Source organism: Chaetura pelagica, unplaced genomic scaffold (assembly GCF_000747805.2).
Source record: "Chaetura pelagica isolate M959 unplaced genomic scaffold, ChaPel_1.0 scaffold117, whole genome shotgun sequence".
NCBI lineage: Eukaryota > Metazoa > Chordata > Aves > Apodiformes > Apodidae > Chaetura > Chaetura pelagica.
In genome coordinates, this window is record NW_009954185.1 from 7,768,628 (window position 1) to 7,783,263 (window position 14,636).

Consider the following 14,636-nt stretch of genomic DNA (forward strand, 5'->3'; position numbering starts at 1 on the left):
TCTTTCCCACCTCACATTATGCAACACTAAAAATCTCCAAACAGATAAAATCTTTACTCATCTGCTTCCTTTGCTAAGTTACCAAAAGTATTCAGATCTAGAACATCATACTTTCAAGCAGCTGTATGTCTTTCAGTAACTCAATTGCCTTTTCCATTTCTTCAATAGCTTCAGCTTCCAGAAGCGTATTTTCCCAGGCATGCTAACAGTAGGCAAAGCACCACAAAAACTAGTAACACTTGGCAATGGTAAAAAAACAAAAAAATATTTGTTTAATCAAATGAAATTTAGATATAAAAAATTAAACTTACTTTCTACATATAAAACTGCAGTTAGAAGAATGGTCTAAATATCAAGGACAATTCACTCAAACTAACAGTTTCTAAATAAACCAAACAGTCTGTTTAAGTTAGATTTTGCACTCAGTGATAATGATCTTCTTGTCCCCCATTCTTAACTCTTAAGAAAAATTCCTCTAAAGCGCAGCCCTCTTAAAAGAGGATTTTAAAAGGTGGTAGAGGAAAAAGGTTGGCCTAATCACACATTGTCATCTTTTCACACAGAAGCAATCTGATAATTCTGGGTGTGTCTGTTCAGTATCCATCTCTTCCAACTCCATACCCAATACAACTTGAAACCCTTGGGCAAGTATTTGGGACAGGAGGGATCACAGAGATTTTTAGTTCTACTATTTTCAAATTTTCCTTAACAAATGGATGGTTGTGAAGACGTGAGGGACTCTCATCCTCCTGTATTTGATCCACCTGACAGGAGGAGCAGCTGAAATAAGCTGCCTAGGAACACTCTGTCAAGCCACCAGACCCAGCAAGAGCACACAGGGGACACAGAATGGAGTGAGGGATAACACTAGGTGAAGGACTATTAGGAGCCAAGGGTGCATTTGAGGGATGACAAGAAGCAGGGCGAAAAAAGCTGGGAGAAAGTGTGTGCACAGGAACATATGGAGAAATGCCAAAGGAATTGCTACTGGGTTGGAGCAAGAAGTAGAAATCCTTCTAAACCCAGAAGTTATTAGTTCTACTGTTCCCAGAAAAATCTGGTTAGATTTTCTTTTCTGGGAGTGGGGATGACTGGGAGAAAAGATTGAAGGCTTTGTGGATTGTTTTCACTTAAAAGGAAGATCTCAGGGGGTTTGTTTTGTCTGCAGAATTAGAAATTATTTTTTTTAGCATTAGAGAATCTGTCATTGAAAACATCAATCAAATAATTAAGAGACAAAAATTACAGAAGTACAGCTGTAAAATAACATATTGAAAAAGGTGAATTTGGGGAATAACTGAAAGACAGTATTTGACAAAAAATAATGCATTCAGATAGCCCCAGAAGATCTTTTTTCTTAAAACAGTCACAGACTAAGAGGTCATAACAGAGAAAAAAACCAAAACATAAAAGCCCATTGCAGAACAGCTTAACTTGTACAATTATTTCTTTTTCTTTTTTTCTCCCATCCTGATGATGTAATTGCAAAGAATAAAAAACAACAAAAATGCCTGGATATACAGATGTTGACTATTTTCTGAAGCTTCAGAACTTTCTCACGTGCCTAGGGAAAAACAGGTGCAGTGGTCTGTGCTTCTGAGAACTTAGGGAAAGTTGGATGTGGTTTCCTTTCTAAAGACTATTTCCCTTTCTTGCCTTCAAATGGTAATGTATTAGCATACTGCCACAAAATATTCCTCACATATTTCAGTTTAACATACCAACAACTTTAAAGTCTTAGACTAAGTGTTTTGTTTTTAATGAATATATAAGAATTAACTAGTGGATCTAAAAAAAAAAAAATTTAAAAGAAAAATAAAATCAATATTACTTGCCTGTACAGGTCTTTATTTGAGGTTTCACCAATTCCAGAGAACTTACTCCAGAATGAGGTAACTGCTGGGGCTCAGGTGACTACAACTTTTATGACATGAGACACAGCTGTGAGATGCAGCTGACTGCAGACAGACAAGGTTGGTCAGCCCTTCACACCAAAACAGACCAGCACCTTCACAGCCTCACCTCTAGAATGAATCATTTCCAGGTTAGCCAAAGGCAGACCAGGGAATAAAGAATAGACACCATTAAAGTAAAAACTAAATTCCAAACCTGAGTATATTTACACTGCTGCACAACAGATCACCAGTAAGGGAAAAACTGCAAAAAAGTCTACAGCAAAAATGACTGAAAATGTTGCAGTGCCAGCAGGAAACACCAAAGTAGCTCTGGTGTCAGGAAGACTGGAGACATGACATAAGACAAGGAGGTTTGTACTCCATGGGAAAAACGTAAATATATATTTGGATGGTGGTGGTGGTGGCGATTTTTCATCAGTGGACACTTTTCAAACAAGTAACAATTAAAAAACACATCTGTGTGTTCTGCAAAAGCAGTACCATTGAATGCAATGCCCAATACGTGTTCTCTTTCTATAAAGGCATCAATCAGACTGCAATAATGTGTTGTTATATTAAGGCAGCCACTTCCAATATAAAGAAGAGAACACAAAAAAGGGGTGACTCAAGAATAACCACTAAATTATCCCATTGGACAAAGACACTGAAGTGCATTTTAGGTGTGATTATATCAGTAGTTGGTGCAGAGTGGTATTTTCTTCCTGCTGGCATTGTTGTTTGAAGGGTGGGGTTGGTTGTTTGGTTTTCCTTGTTTCTGTTACTCCTACAGCAACCATGAACATTTCAGATGTGTGAGAAATCAACATCTGGACTGCAATTTTTCAAGTGGCAAGCTGTCACATTCAGCTCCACATGTGATTGCTTTCAGATGAGATGACTTTTTTAATGTTCTGTTACACATTTGGTTTCACGATCTCTCTATTCTTACCACAGGAGATATACAATATTATAAATTAGTTTTAACAGAGAGATTTTAGGATATTCTGGTTAACCAGGACCGATTAAAAAATAAAATACTCAAGTTCTTGTTGTACATGATAACTCCTATCGATTTCTCTCCTTTAAAACTTACGTAATATTCTTTTTTAAAGAAAATATAACTATGAAATATTTCTCTCCTTTTTGGTATTATTAAGTTCTCATCCTTGTGAAATAAAGAGCAAATGAAGGACAACTTCAAAATATATATTTATATATTCATGTTTTAAATTCACAACGTTAGCTATAATATTTATATCCAAAGACACATGTCTAAAACTGCATCCAACTCCTGTTACCTTCTATAAACAGACACTGTTAAAAAAATACTACATGAACTTTGGGTCTCAGAATTTCAGACAAACAGAATGTAAAAATTTCAAAGAAGCATTACAATAAACTGTGAAGTTCAAAATATATACCACAAGAAGAGACTGAATGTTTCATATGTGCTGCCTGTATTCCCACTCACAAGTCCACACAAAACACCTATATTGTCAGTATGATTGACTTATTTACCCAAATGTACATTTGTGGTGGAAGAAGGGACAAATCCCTGAGAGAACAAAATGAAGAGCATAAGAAAATATATTTTATGCCTTGATAAACCAACTGGAGCATCACAAAAATTTGCAAAGGATAATCTCCAAAAATCTTATCTCTATACAATACCGTGGGCACAAGCTAACTGTACATTTGTGTGTGCAATCAGTACTTGCTGAAGGTATCTCATTTAACAAAGAAGGTCATTGACCAAATTAAGGATAAATGCATACATACAAATGACCAGTTATACTCTTAATTAAGTAGTTGTGACTGAATTCAAACTCATCATAAAACTTTTAAGAGGAAAAGAATAATTTTAGCACAGTTGCCTGTAAATACAGTTTTTCACTCTTTTCCTAACCCTTAGGATCAACACAACTGGGATACTAGTATATGATGAGCAGGTCTGCGGAGGACTTGGGGGTGTTGGCTGATGAGAAGCTCAACATGAGCCAGCAGTGTGTGCTTGCAACCCAGAAAGCCAACCGTGCCGTGGGCTGCATCAAAAGAAGAATGGCCAGCAGGTCAAGGGAGGCGATTCTCCTCTGGTGAGACCTCACCTGGAGTGCTATGTCCAGTTCTGGAGCCCCCAGCAAAAGAAAGACATGGAGCTATTGGAGCAAGTCCAGAGGAGGGGGATGGACACAAACACGGTCTGAGGGCTGGAGCCCTTCCCCTGTGAAGACAGGCTGAGAGAGTTGGGGTTGTTCAGCCTAGAACAAACAAGGCTCTGGGGAAAACTTACTGCAGCCTTTCAATACTTGAAGAGGGCCTACAAGAAAGACGGGGACAAGCTTTTCAGCAGAGCGTAGTAGTGATAGGGCAAGGGGTAATGGTTTTATGCTGAAAGAGGGTAGATTTATTTTAGATATCAATAATAAATTCCACTGTGAGGGTGGTGAGACACTGGAAGAGGTTGCCCAGGTAAGCTGTAGATATTTCTGAATATCACAGCAAGAAAGCACAGAAGACCTATTGAAAAGGGACTATTGCTACATAGTCTTGCACAATTAAGATCAGGATTCAAGGATTTCTTGATGGGACTGGTTCTGAGAAAAGACTTAGTGAGAGTTACAGGATATCCCAAAGAGGAGCACACATTCAAATTCACAGTGTTGAAAAGGGGAGGACGGGGAAGCACAAAAGTTTTTGATAGCACTAGTTTGCTTAAAATCTTGAGAGTGTTAACCTGACAATTCTCTGCAACAGAGCTTATGATGTTGCTTAAGCAACATCTTCTAAGAAAAGCACCATATTATATAGATAAAACAAAAACTTCTTACCTATGACTTCCATCCAGATTTGATTTGTGAATGAAATTCAGTTTAGCATCTGCCCAATAAAGTTTCTGTTCCTCATAATCCAACGTCAGTCCATTTGGCCAATATATGTCCGTGTTGACTATAATGGAGCGGCTTGAACCATCCATCCCAGCACGTTCTATCTTTGGCACTTCTCCCCAGTCCGTCCAATACATGAACCTACAATTATTTTTAAGAGAAAAGACAAAAATAGGAAGCAATCACATATAAGTCAACACCTGGAACACTAGATAAAACTTTCAGTCAAGACAAAGACACCCTCTATTCTGCAAAGACAGAGTGCGTGGAGCTCTGTCCTTCCGGCTAAGGTACACGTCCTGTGAAACACAACAGAACAAAGTTACTTCACAAAAAGCTGAAGAGAAACAACTTAAGGCAAACCGCAATACTATGCCATGCTATAATTCCCTATGTTTGTTTCTTTTTTTGGGTCCAGTGAGAAAGTTGAGGATATCCAGAAGATCTTGACAATAACCTTGGAATTCAATATTAAACAGCAAAGATGGATGTTACAGGCTATCATAAAAGTACAACAGGCTCTTTAACAGGGGTCAAAACATTGGACAGAAAGGGAAAAAGGTGTGTGGACTTAACAGTGGACACAGCATTTGCATGTGAGGAAGTGAAGTGGATTTGATGGAAGACTAATTTATGTCCTTTTTTCCCAGAGAAATTCAGAGACAGGCAGCTATGTCAACATATTTAGAAGCACAGTTTGCATCTGGTGACCAGGCAAAACACTCCTTAAAATCTTTTAAAACTGGGGAAGCAAGTACGTTTTAAAACACGTGAGCATTATATTATAAACACTGGCATATATGAGCATATACTGGCATGTGTTTAAACATTATCTAGCAAATAGTGGGAGGAAGGAAATTACCTAGTTGCATTTAAGATAGAGGTGAAGCAAGGGAAACCACTTCATTATGGCTGGAGACTAGTGAAGGGTAAGAATATTTGTCCTTTTTTTGGCAGGTGGTAGAAAATTGATTTACTTTTGTGGGTTGTTACCAGAATGTATAACTAAACAGTAGTAACATATAATATAAACAGACCAGACAAAGTATGTCCATAGGGCTTGTTCTGTTTTGTTGTTGCAGCTGGGACAGACAAGAAGACTACTGTCCTAAATTGCTTCTCATAACCTCATGAGATCTACCAGCATACCTGCTTGTATTTATGCTCCCTAACCTGGCTCAGTCAAAACAATCCAGATTAGGAAAGACCTGAAGCCTTTAAACTAACCCAGATCATCACACCACCACGCTATGTCACTATGTGGTGCCCACATGTAAAAAGGCCTGGCCACCCATCCTTTAAAGAATAATAAATGTTCAACACATTTACAGATGAAGTTATTTTCGGCAAAGAATTTTTTTATTATTATTATTTTTGAAAGTCAGGAAATTCATGACATATTTTCCCCCTCAATTCATGTCTACAGTGTGTTTGTTTTAACACACAGCTCTATCTGCAGACAGAAATGCAGCTGATTAACACATATATTGCCCTATTTGATCCCCAGTGAGTCATTCTTTATGGAGTAACATGCCCATTTTAAACACAGAGCATAAATATCTGATCCATGGGAGATTTCTGTAGGCATTTACAAGTGCTACAGAGAAACTGGTTTCCCAACAGGAAAAAGAAAAGAAAAAAACCAAATATTTGCAGATAGGTAGCACAGTAGCAAGTCACCTGGTCAAGTTATAGAAGACTATATACCTGTAAAAAAGACAAGTTTAAAAATAGTCTAGAAGCATTTTGCCAGCAAGCATGTGTGAGAAAGAAGAGATAAAAATAGATATTTATTTAAACTTATTTAAAAAGACTGTTCTTTGCCCTAGCTTAAGACTCCTAGCCTTCCAAATACTTTATCAAGGTTAATATGTTCCAAGGCTCTGGCCACTTTGCTAGACTTATTTTTCAGGCTGAAACAGCTCATCAACTGATGTACAGACTCATCTTCCCCATCTCCCTGTTACCTCTCATGCATGCTATTACTCAAGCAAAAACAGGTAAGGGAAGTTTGGTAAAAAATAAAAGCCTTCCTGGATGGACTTCACAAAGCCAGTCCTATTTCATTGGATAGTGGAGTACACATGAACACAGAGGTGGCTTTAAGATTTCAGTAACATTTCAAATCACCTCCAGTGACCTCCACTCAGTTTCTCAAATAGTGTTTTTTCTACTACCACCTGTTTGTTTTCCCCCACCTTGCTTGGAAGCCTGCAAGTTTTGATTTCTCCATTAAAAATCTTTGGAACCAGGTACACTCCAGCCAATGGTATAAAAATCTGTGCTTCACTTGGAAAGCCAGGCTTTTTATCACTGCAAAAGTAATGCAGGTTAGATAGTTTGATGACTATTTCTTTGTTAAGTTCTCTTAAGCAACTTCTTGCAGATCATCTTTGTTTGCAGTACGGGGCTTATGTGGCAATGGAAGAAAATGGATTCAAGGAACAGGTCCAGGCTAACAATCAGTCATCAGTTTGAGTGCATTCCAGCACACAGCTCCACGAACACTTCCACTTGCACATTGGAAGCTGCCTCAACCAGTATGGGTGCCAACAGTAATTTTCTTACTCAGAAAATGTTCTTAGGCCCTTTTCTGCAACAGTACAGGATATAGGCACTGGAGAGGATGGGAAGAACTCTGTAAAACAGCTGGAAGAAATGCTCCCATCATAAGCGTGCTTTAAGTTAACTGCAACTCCTAAGAGGCAAGGGAGACCTGGCTAGCATCCAAGGAAGAGTCGGGGGGATAGACAGATGGTGACAATTGCAAATTCCCATTACTGCAGAGGTCTTTCTATACATTTTTCTACAGAGATCTCAGATCCCTCTTCCAGGTAGTATCAAGCATTTCACATATGTGTGCGGATTCCTCCTTTCTGGGAGGCTTTACAGATTCTTGTTTCTTTAAATAATGGTTGGTCAGTATTCCATATTGAGACCATACAGAACAGATGATGTTATGACATACATACTTACTGAGCCAGCCATACAGAAAAGGTAAACATCATTCTCCCTCCTCTCCAAAAATGTTTAATTATTTCCATTAAAGCAAACAAACAAACCAAGAAAACCCACATGCCTTACTTTCTTGCCTAACAGGAGTACCAGACTTAGCAGGAAAAGCTTGCTTTTTTTTTTAAGTATTGAATCAAACCATATAGACCCAAATCTCTCTTCAACCTAATAAGAAATAATACCACAGTTGGTTAAGACTGATCCCATTAGTCTTCTTTATAATTTGAAATAATTAACCACTGCATTAAAAAAACCAAAAAACTTTTAGTCAAATAACCTTAATATTTTCTACCTGATGTATTTTCTCCATACTTCTCAGACTTTACTCGCAGACTTTGGAAATTGTGAGCTTTTATAAAAATTTAAACAAAACCAACCAAGTGTATTTCTATTTATCTACACTTGTAACAATATTATGTACTCACATCAGGAAATTATACAGGCCCTCCTCCCCCAGGAATTAAAACATATTTGAAATATAGGTAAGAGGAAGGTTCTTAGACATCAGCACTTAGGCAGTATTCTGTTTGACTGTGGCCCAGAATGTTGGTTTATCTTATAAGGTTTTATCATCTATAAAATTATGAAACTGAGGAAGAGTTTTGATGTCTTCCTATGCATTTTTAGATTCAGAATTTTAGAATTTTTGCATCCTGTGTAGGTAAGGTGAACTCAGGCAATAAAAGTTCCTCTTAAAATACATCAGAGATCACTATGCATCATACAGCTGTAAAAGTTTTGATTTGGAAAAAAAAACCACAAACAAAAAAACCCCAAAAAACTTTTAAAAACCCTAACAAAAAAGTCCTCAAAAACCCCCACAAAAAACCCCAAACAATAAACAAAACAAAAATAACCTCCAGACCATGAAAAAAGAGGAAACCATATTTCTCAGTTCCATTCTGTACAATGAACAAATGTAATAAATAACAGAGCTTCTTTTCTAAAAAGCTTGCAAAGTCTAGGCAAGCTGTCCCACATACATAGAAAAAAGCTTGCAGAGTACAAATGCCAAGATTAATTGCTATAATTTAGCAGTGATTTCCCACAGAACACACAGAGGGAGAGAAATTAATCGCCAGCACCCATCAGCTTTACAACTTTCTGATCTGCACTGCTCCCCAGCACTGCTGCAGATCCTTTCAGCCCTACTGTCCGGCACAAAACCAGGCTCCTGCCAGCAGTGCCATAAAAACAGCAGCCCCCATCGAGATGCATGCAATTGTTTCACTCATTGAACAGAGATACCCCACACGACACTTGGCTGATTTTAAGGCAGTTAATTGGGACACCTTACAGGGCAGGCAAACGTTTACCTTCCTGAACGTTATTCAGTGGGAAGAGCAGCTGCTTAATTGGGACAGCCAATTAGTGGGTGAGGCCCTTCACAGTGAATGCTCCAACTTTGCAATTATGCTCGTTTCAGCCCCTAAGAACCTCTGAGCTCTACAGGGACCCAAACAGCTGCCAAACTTCAGAGCCTGCAAAGGTTTCAGAAGTGCAGCAACCCCTGTGGAGCTCATCAGCTCTGCAGAGGTCCTTGCAAAGTGCAGGCTGCTCCAGCATTAGCAGGGCTGGCACTCATCTAATGAAGAAATAAAGTTAAATGATAGCAGCCAGAGTAGTTCAGGAAAATTGCACAAAGTAAGTACGTGTTTGGCTATCAGAAATTGCTGTTGACTTCAGAAGAAATGTCTGCGGCCCCTCAGGAGTTTAAGACATTCAAATTAAACAACTCTTCAAGTATCCTTAACAGAAACTCCTTGAGGCAGGTTCACAAGCAGAGGAAACTGCAATCCAGAAGGGCATAGTAAGTATCGAATGAAACAAAAGCAGATTTTCAAATAAGGGAACTAAAAGTATCACAGGAAAGCTTTAGTACAAAGTTTCTCAACTGATTGCAAAATACAGGAAATATTTTCAGTCCTCCAAAAGAAACAAAAAGTGCACATGGCAAATTAAATATGGAATTTCCACTTGAGAGCTGGCTTTAGTACACTATTCAAACCTTATCTAGCAGTAGAAAGGAAATTATCACCAGACCTTCCTTTCTCTTGGAATTAATTTCTAAATTTAATTTCTGCCTCCTTCATAAGAGAGAAGAAAAAATATCCCTTTGGGATACAATCAAGATAAACGTGAGAAAATATGTTCTTAGTTAGCTCAGTAGTGTTCTCTTTTGCAACAGTTTGTCTGAGTAAGTGTGGGCATCAGTTTAATGTCATTTTCAGAGTTGCTGTACAATAATTTCTTATGTTAACGTTAAATGCACTCAACACCATTTCTGTGCGAGTTAACTCGCTATAGGCAGCTTTTCAGTTGCCTCTACAACATCACTCTTGCACATGCTAAGAGCAGCTATGTGGGGAATGGGTGTTAAGTAAGTAGCAAATTATGAACATTCTAACACTCTGAATTTCCAGCCTTAAAACTTACTGGGTTTAGAAGCCAACAGGCTCCCACCAAAGCTGCAGTTTCTCATTTCAGCTAAGCATGGCTGGCCCAGAGCCATGTGTTGTTAGCATTGGACAAAAACAAAAGATTTCGCTGAAAACCAACCCTTTTTCATTCTCCTCTCCTCAAAAGCATCAGCATGCCTAGCAAACGACTGAACAACCCTGATGTCCTCAAAGTGATTGACAAGCAAGAACCACTGGACCAAGCTGCACCTTTTTAACTCCTGTTACCCATCCCCTGCATTCCGATGAAGGCTGGAGGGCTGGCAGAGCTCTACAGGTGCTTTCACCTCAACTACTCCATTTCACAGCCCAGATTATTAGTGCTCAGACCACTAAAACTAGAGATGAGTCTGTCCAGTGACTTTAACACAATGACCTGCAAGAGAGACATCTCTGTTTCTGCCACCACTGGTAACAAAGCAGTAAAGTTGCACAGAAACACAGGTCAGTAATGATGAACCACTGCAGCCTCCACAGCCAATCTGCCAGGAATGCTAAAAGACTCAACTGACAAGATGGAGAAATCAATGTGCAAAAACTCCGTATCTGTATATGTCTACCATACACAAGAAAAAGGTCTACCGGAACACATTTTTTAAGGCATACTAATATTTTCCCAGTATATCTACATTGATTTTCTCAACAGGAAGAAGCTATCCTGTTGGTGGTACTTCTATGCAAATAACTGCAGTTATGCTAGGACATCAGGCAGTATACTAATTAGGCAAAGACCCACCTGTAACTGGTAAGGCAATATGAGGATTTCCACTTTAGAGCTGGCTTTAGTATCCTATTTAGAACTTATCTAGCAGGAGAAAGAAAATTATCACCAGACCTTCTCTTTTCTTTGAATTAATTTCTAAAATAAGGAATAAATGCGAACACTCCAGTTTTAGAGAGAAGGAAACCTGTGATGAATCTGATGCTTTATTTCTAGCTCAGTATCAAAAACACAGTCTAAAACTAGAATGAGATTTTGGAGATGGTTTTCACAAGCCCTGAAAAGAATACCTGAGTAAAACCAATAAAAGTCATTCATTAGAAACCAATATGGATGTACAAACTTATGAGATATTCTGATTTCATAAACAAAGAAACGACTCAGTATGCAAAGGTATCTCTCAGCCATCATGCCATCTGTTTTCAGCCATTCGAGTGTAAAGAATACACTGGGCAATCTAACAAGAAAAAACACAGATTACATTATTTTTCATTTCACCCAGACATTCTTGAAGTCCATGGGAAGTAAGATTTGACTTAACTGTCAAACATGTGCTGATACACTGCAGAGTCACATGCATATGGTTGTCCCTTTGGTCACAGATCCCAAGGAAAGAGAGAAAGAGGTTCATTAAAAAACAAGCAGCAGCTATTTTTGCTGAATGCTCACAAAGGCAGAATTTCAATTGTTTGTGCAGGTGGAAAAGTCTCTTGCTCCTTGAACTTGTTAATTAACCTTTCCTATCTCCAAACACAAAAGGTCTAACAACATGCCATTTTCTGGTTTCTCCTAGTGCAAGCAGGAAATAAAGCCTGTCAGAACTTCGTAGCATTTAAAAACAGTATTTGAAACAACAATTTTCATAGTTTAAGTCAAATAAATATAGAAAAAAACCAACACCCATTTCAAACAGCTCTTTGAGATCCTATTAAAAGGTGCAGATCTACACACCTGTGATCTGAAAAAAATGCTGAAAGCAAGCACAAAAGAATATTTAGCTAGATTAAAATGACAAGTGGTAGAGAGCAGTGAGAGAATGGGGGGATCACTGTTCACCATCTTTCCTATATAAAAGTTAAGGTTTTTGTACAATGAAAAATAATGTTTCATTATAGCAACTTGCACTAAAAATACAAACACTTGCACTGCAAAAATGTAGTGTGTAAATTATAATTTAGAATTCACCAATTTCAAAGAGCCTTGGGCTGAAACTAGACGAGTCAGCTGCTACCATTAATTTTTCACTTCCTGCTTTAACACACAAGGATCTTTTAAATACAGTCATAATCAAACTCTCTTATCTTTCAATAAAAAAACTGGGAGAATTCTTCTCCTTACCTCCCTATATACATCTTGAATATAGAAAGCAGAGAAAGATTTTTCCCTATATTTGAATCTCAAGTTGAAGCCCTTGGAACACATCCACCTCTCCATGGCAGAAAGGTACAGTAATACTTCCCAATCATGTCATCCAGTGCATGAGGACAAGTGTGAGAAATTTGCAATTCGGAACTCTGGGCTGTTTCTTACCAGAAAAAATCTAGCCATCCCTCTGTATGTCGCTGTGCAAAACTTTCAGTTCTGAATTGCACAGAGAGTACTACACAGATACATCAACTACACTCGCATTAAACAGAATTTGCTGATATAATTATCCTGACAATCCTTAATGCAGACGCAGCTCAGGACAGTACAAGTTTTTATACAGGACCTCTGCTCACTTAACTTTACCTGTTCTACTGGATCAAATTGAGGCCCAATGAATTCCTCAAAACAGCTCACCATACTAACAGGTGGGTATCTGTGCTAAAGCAGAAGACAGGATAGAAACAAGAAGAAAAAAGAGATTAAATTATCTGAAAAAAAAAAATTATCAGGGAGATGTCCTGTTCTCCATCAACTGAAACTGGGGAACAGCATGTTCAATATCAGGAGATTCTTCTGCAATTTTTCTGCAGTGAGATTTTTTTTTTTTAAATCATTTATATAAGTCTTTCATCAATAAAATATCCCCTCTCTAAATACACTGTTACAAACTGGATCACTTTTATGTTCTTGATTCCTGACTCCTCCAAAGAACCCTAACAAACTTTAATGCTCTACCAACCCAATCTGGTTCTTATTCTTCATGTCACATTTCCAACACTCTTCTAATTCTTTCTTCATAGTTTCCATCCAATTGTTTGGTATGTAGATCAGGCTTATTTTTACATAACCATCATCCCTTATGCTTTTTTTTTTATTAAGTGAATTCATAATGTCATTTAGGACTTCGGTACCTTTTCAGTGCAGCTCCTGTCCTTGTGATTTGTTTATCAGTTTGTTAATATAGAAACCAACCTGATGTCCTCAGTAAGAAGCACACAGGCAAGCAATTTATTCATTTCAGCTTTTCTGAAATGGCTTTATTTGCCTTGACTGGGGTGTTTTTCTTCTATACTTTGATCATCCACACAACTCAGTAAATTGCTTACTCTCCAGTAAGAACGCAGTATGCACAAATTAGTCTTTTCATATTACAAAATTACAAAAAATAAGACCTTATTTTTAACCTGTCAAAAGCTACATGATGTTCACTACAAAGTAAATGAAAAAAAAAGGGGGGGGGGGGAGAAGGTAAAAAGAGTAGAAATAAAGAAGGAACACTGTAAAAATTGCATAAGGAGAAAAGCTACATTACACTGGAGATTTGTGTATCTCTAATTCTGGAGATACAAATCCGGGTGGGCTTACCTTTCACTAAGAAGAAATGTTTTCACAGAGCATTTAGAAAGGCCCATTAAATGCAGTCTGAATACTGGTCAAAGGCTTCACACTCATATGAAACAAATACACCTTGATTTTTTTTACTGAAAACATTCTTGTAAAATAACTGAGATGTCTGAGACCTCACTCCATCTATTCTCTAGGTTAAAATTTGCAATAATTTAAGACAGCTTTTACTTTTCCATTCCTAATTTAAACAGCTCAATATCAAGTACTCAGATTCACCTTTTATTGAAAAGGTGGCTATGCATTCCACAGCAACTACACTTCTAGTATTTTTGTAACTGGAATTCTGAAGTTAAAAATCAATTAAAACAGCTTTAAACCCAAGTAATTAGCATTTCTCCCTACAAGTTGTTTTTGCAGGTTATTCACCTGTTCTTCTGGTGAGAGCCATGCACACTGCATACAAATCACTTCTGGCACAGAGATGTATCAAAAGGGGAGAAAATACAAAATCTACCCCCAAGCACAGGCCTCACAAGACATTTTCTAACCAGCTGCAAAGAAAATGCCCACCTATTACACTAAGGGGGAGAAAACTCATGTATGCTTCCAATCATTCAATTTAAACTGTCAGTTTAAAACTTCCAGCTGAACTCTGAATCACTCTGACAGAAAAAATAAATAGTGCTGATCATTTGCCAGCTCACAGAATATAAAATAATTATAGTGAACACCATTAAAAAGATTTTAAATATAGGCTGTTTACAAACAAGCAAATAAGTGCTCTTCCCTGTGTTCTCTACAGCAACTAGAAAAAGAAACAAAAAAAGGATAATTTTTTTAACAACTTAACTAGATACAACCAAGAGTTTTGAAACTCAGGAGGGGGAGTGGGAAATGGGTACCACAGAAATTATAGAAAGATATGCTGACATTTTGGGAAAGCTAA

The 14,636-nt window shown here is 37.8% G+C and overlaps 1 protein-coding gene across 1 annotated transcript in view; it reads right to left on the reverse strand.

Annotated features, from left to right (window-relative positions):
- LRP6 (low density lipoprotein receptor-related protein 6) overlaps positions 1–14,636 on the reverse strand; it is a 106,531-nt gene that overhangs the window by 68,789 nt on the left and 23,106 nt on the right. The window contains 1 exon segment of the mRNA XM_010002976.1: positions 4,724–4,921. Within this exon segment, the coding sequence (XP_010001278.1) occupies positions 4,724–4,917 (194 nt within the window). The 5' untranslated portion in view covers positions 4,918–4,921.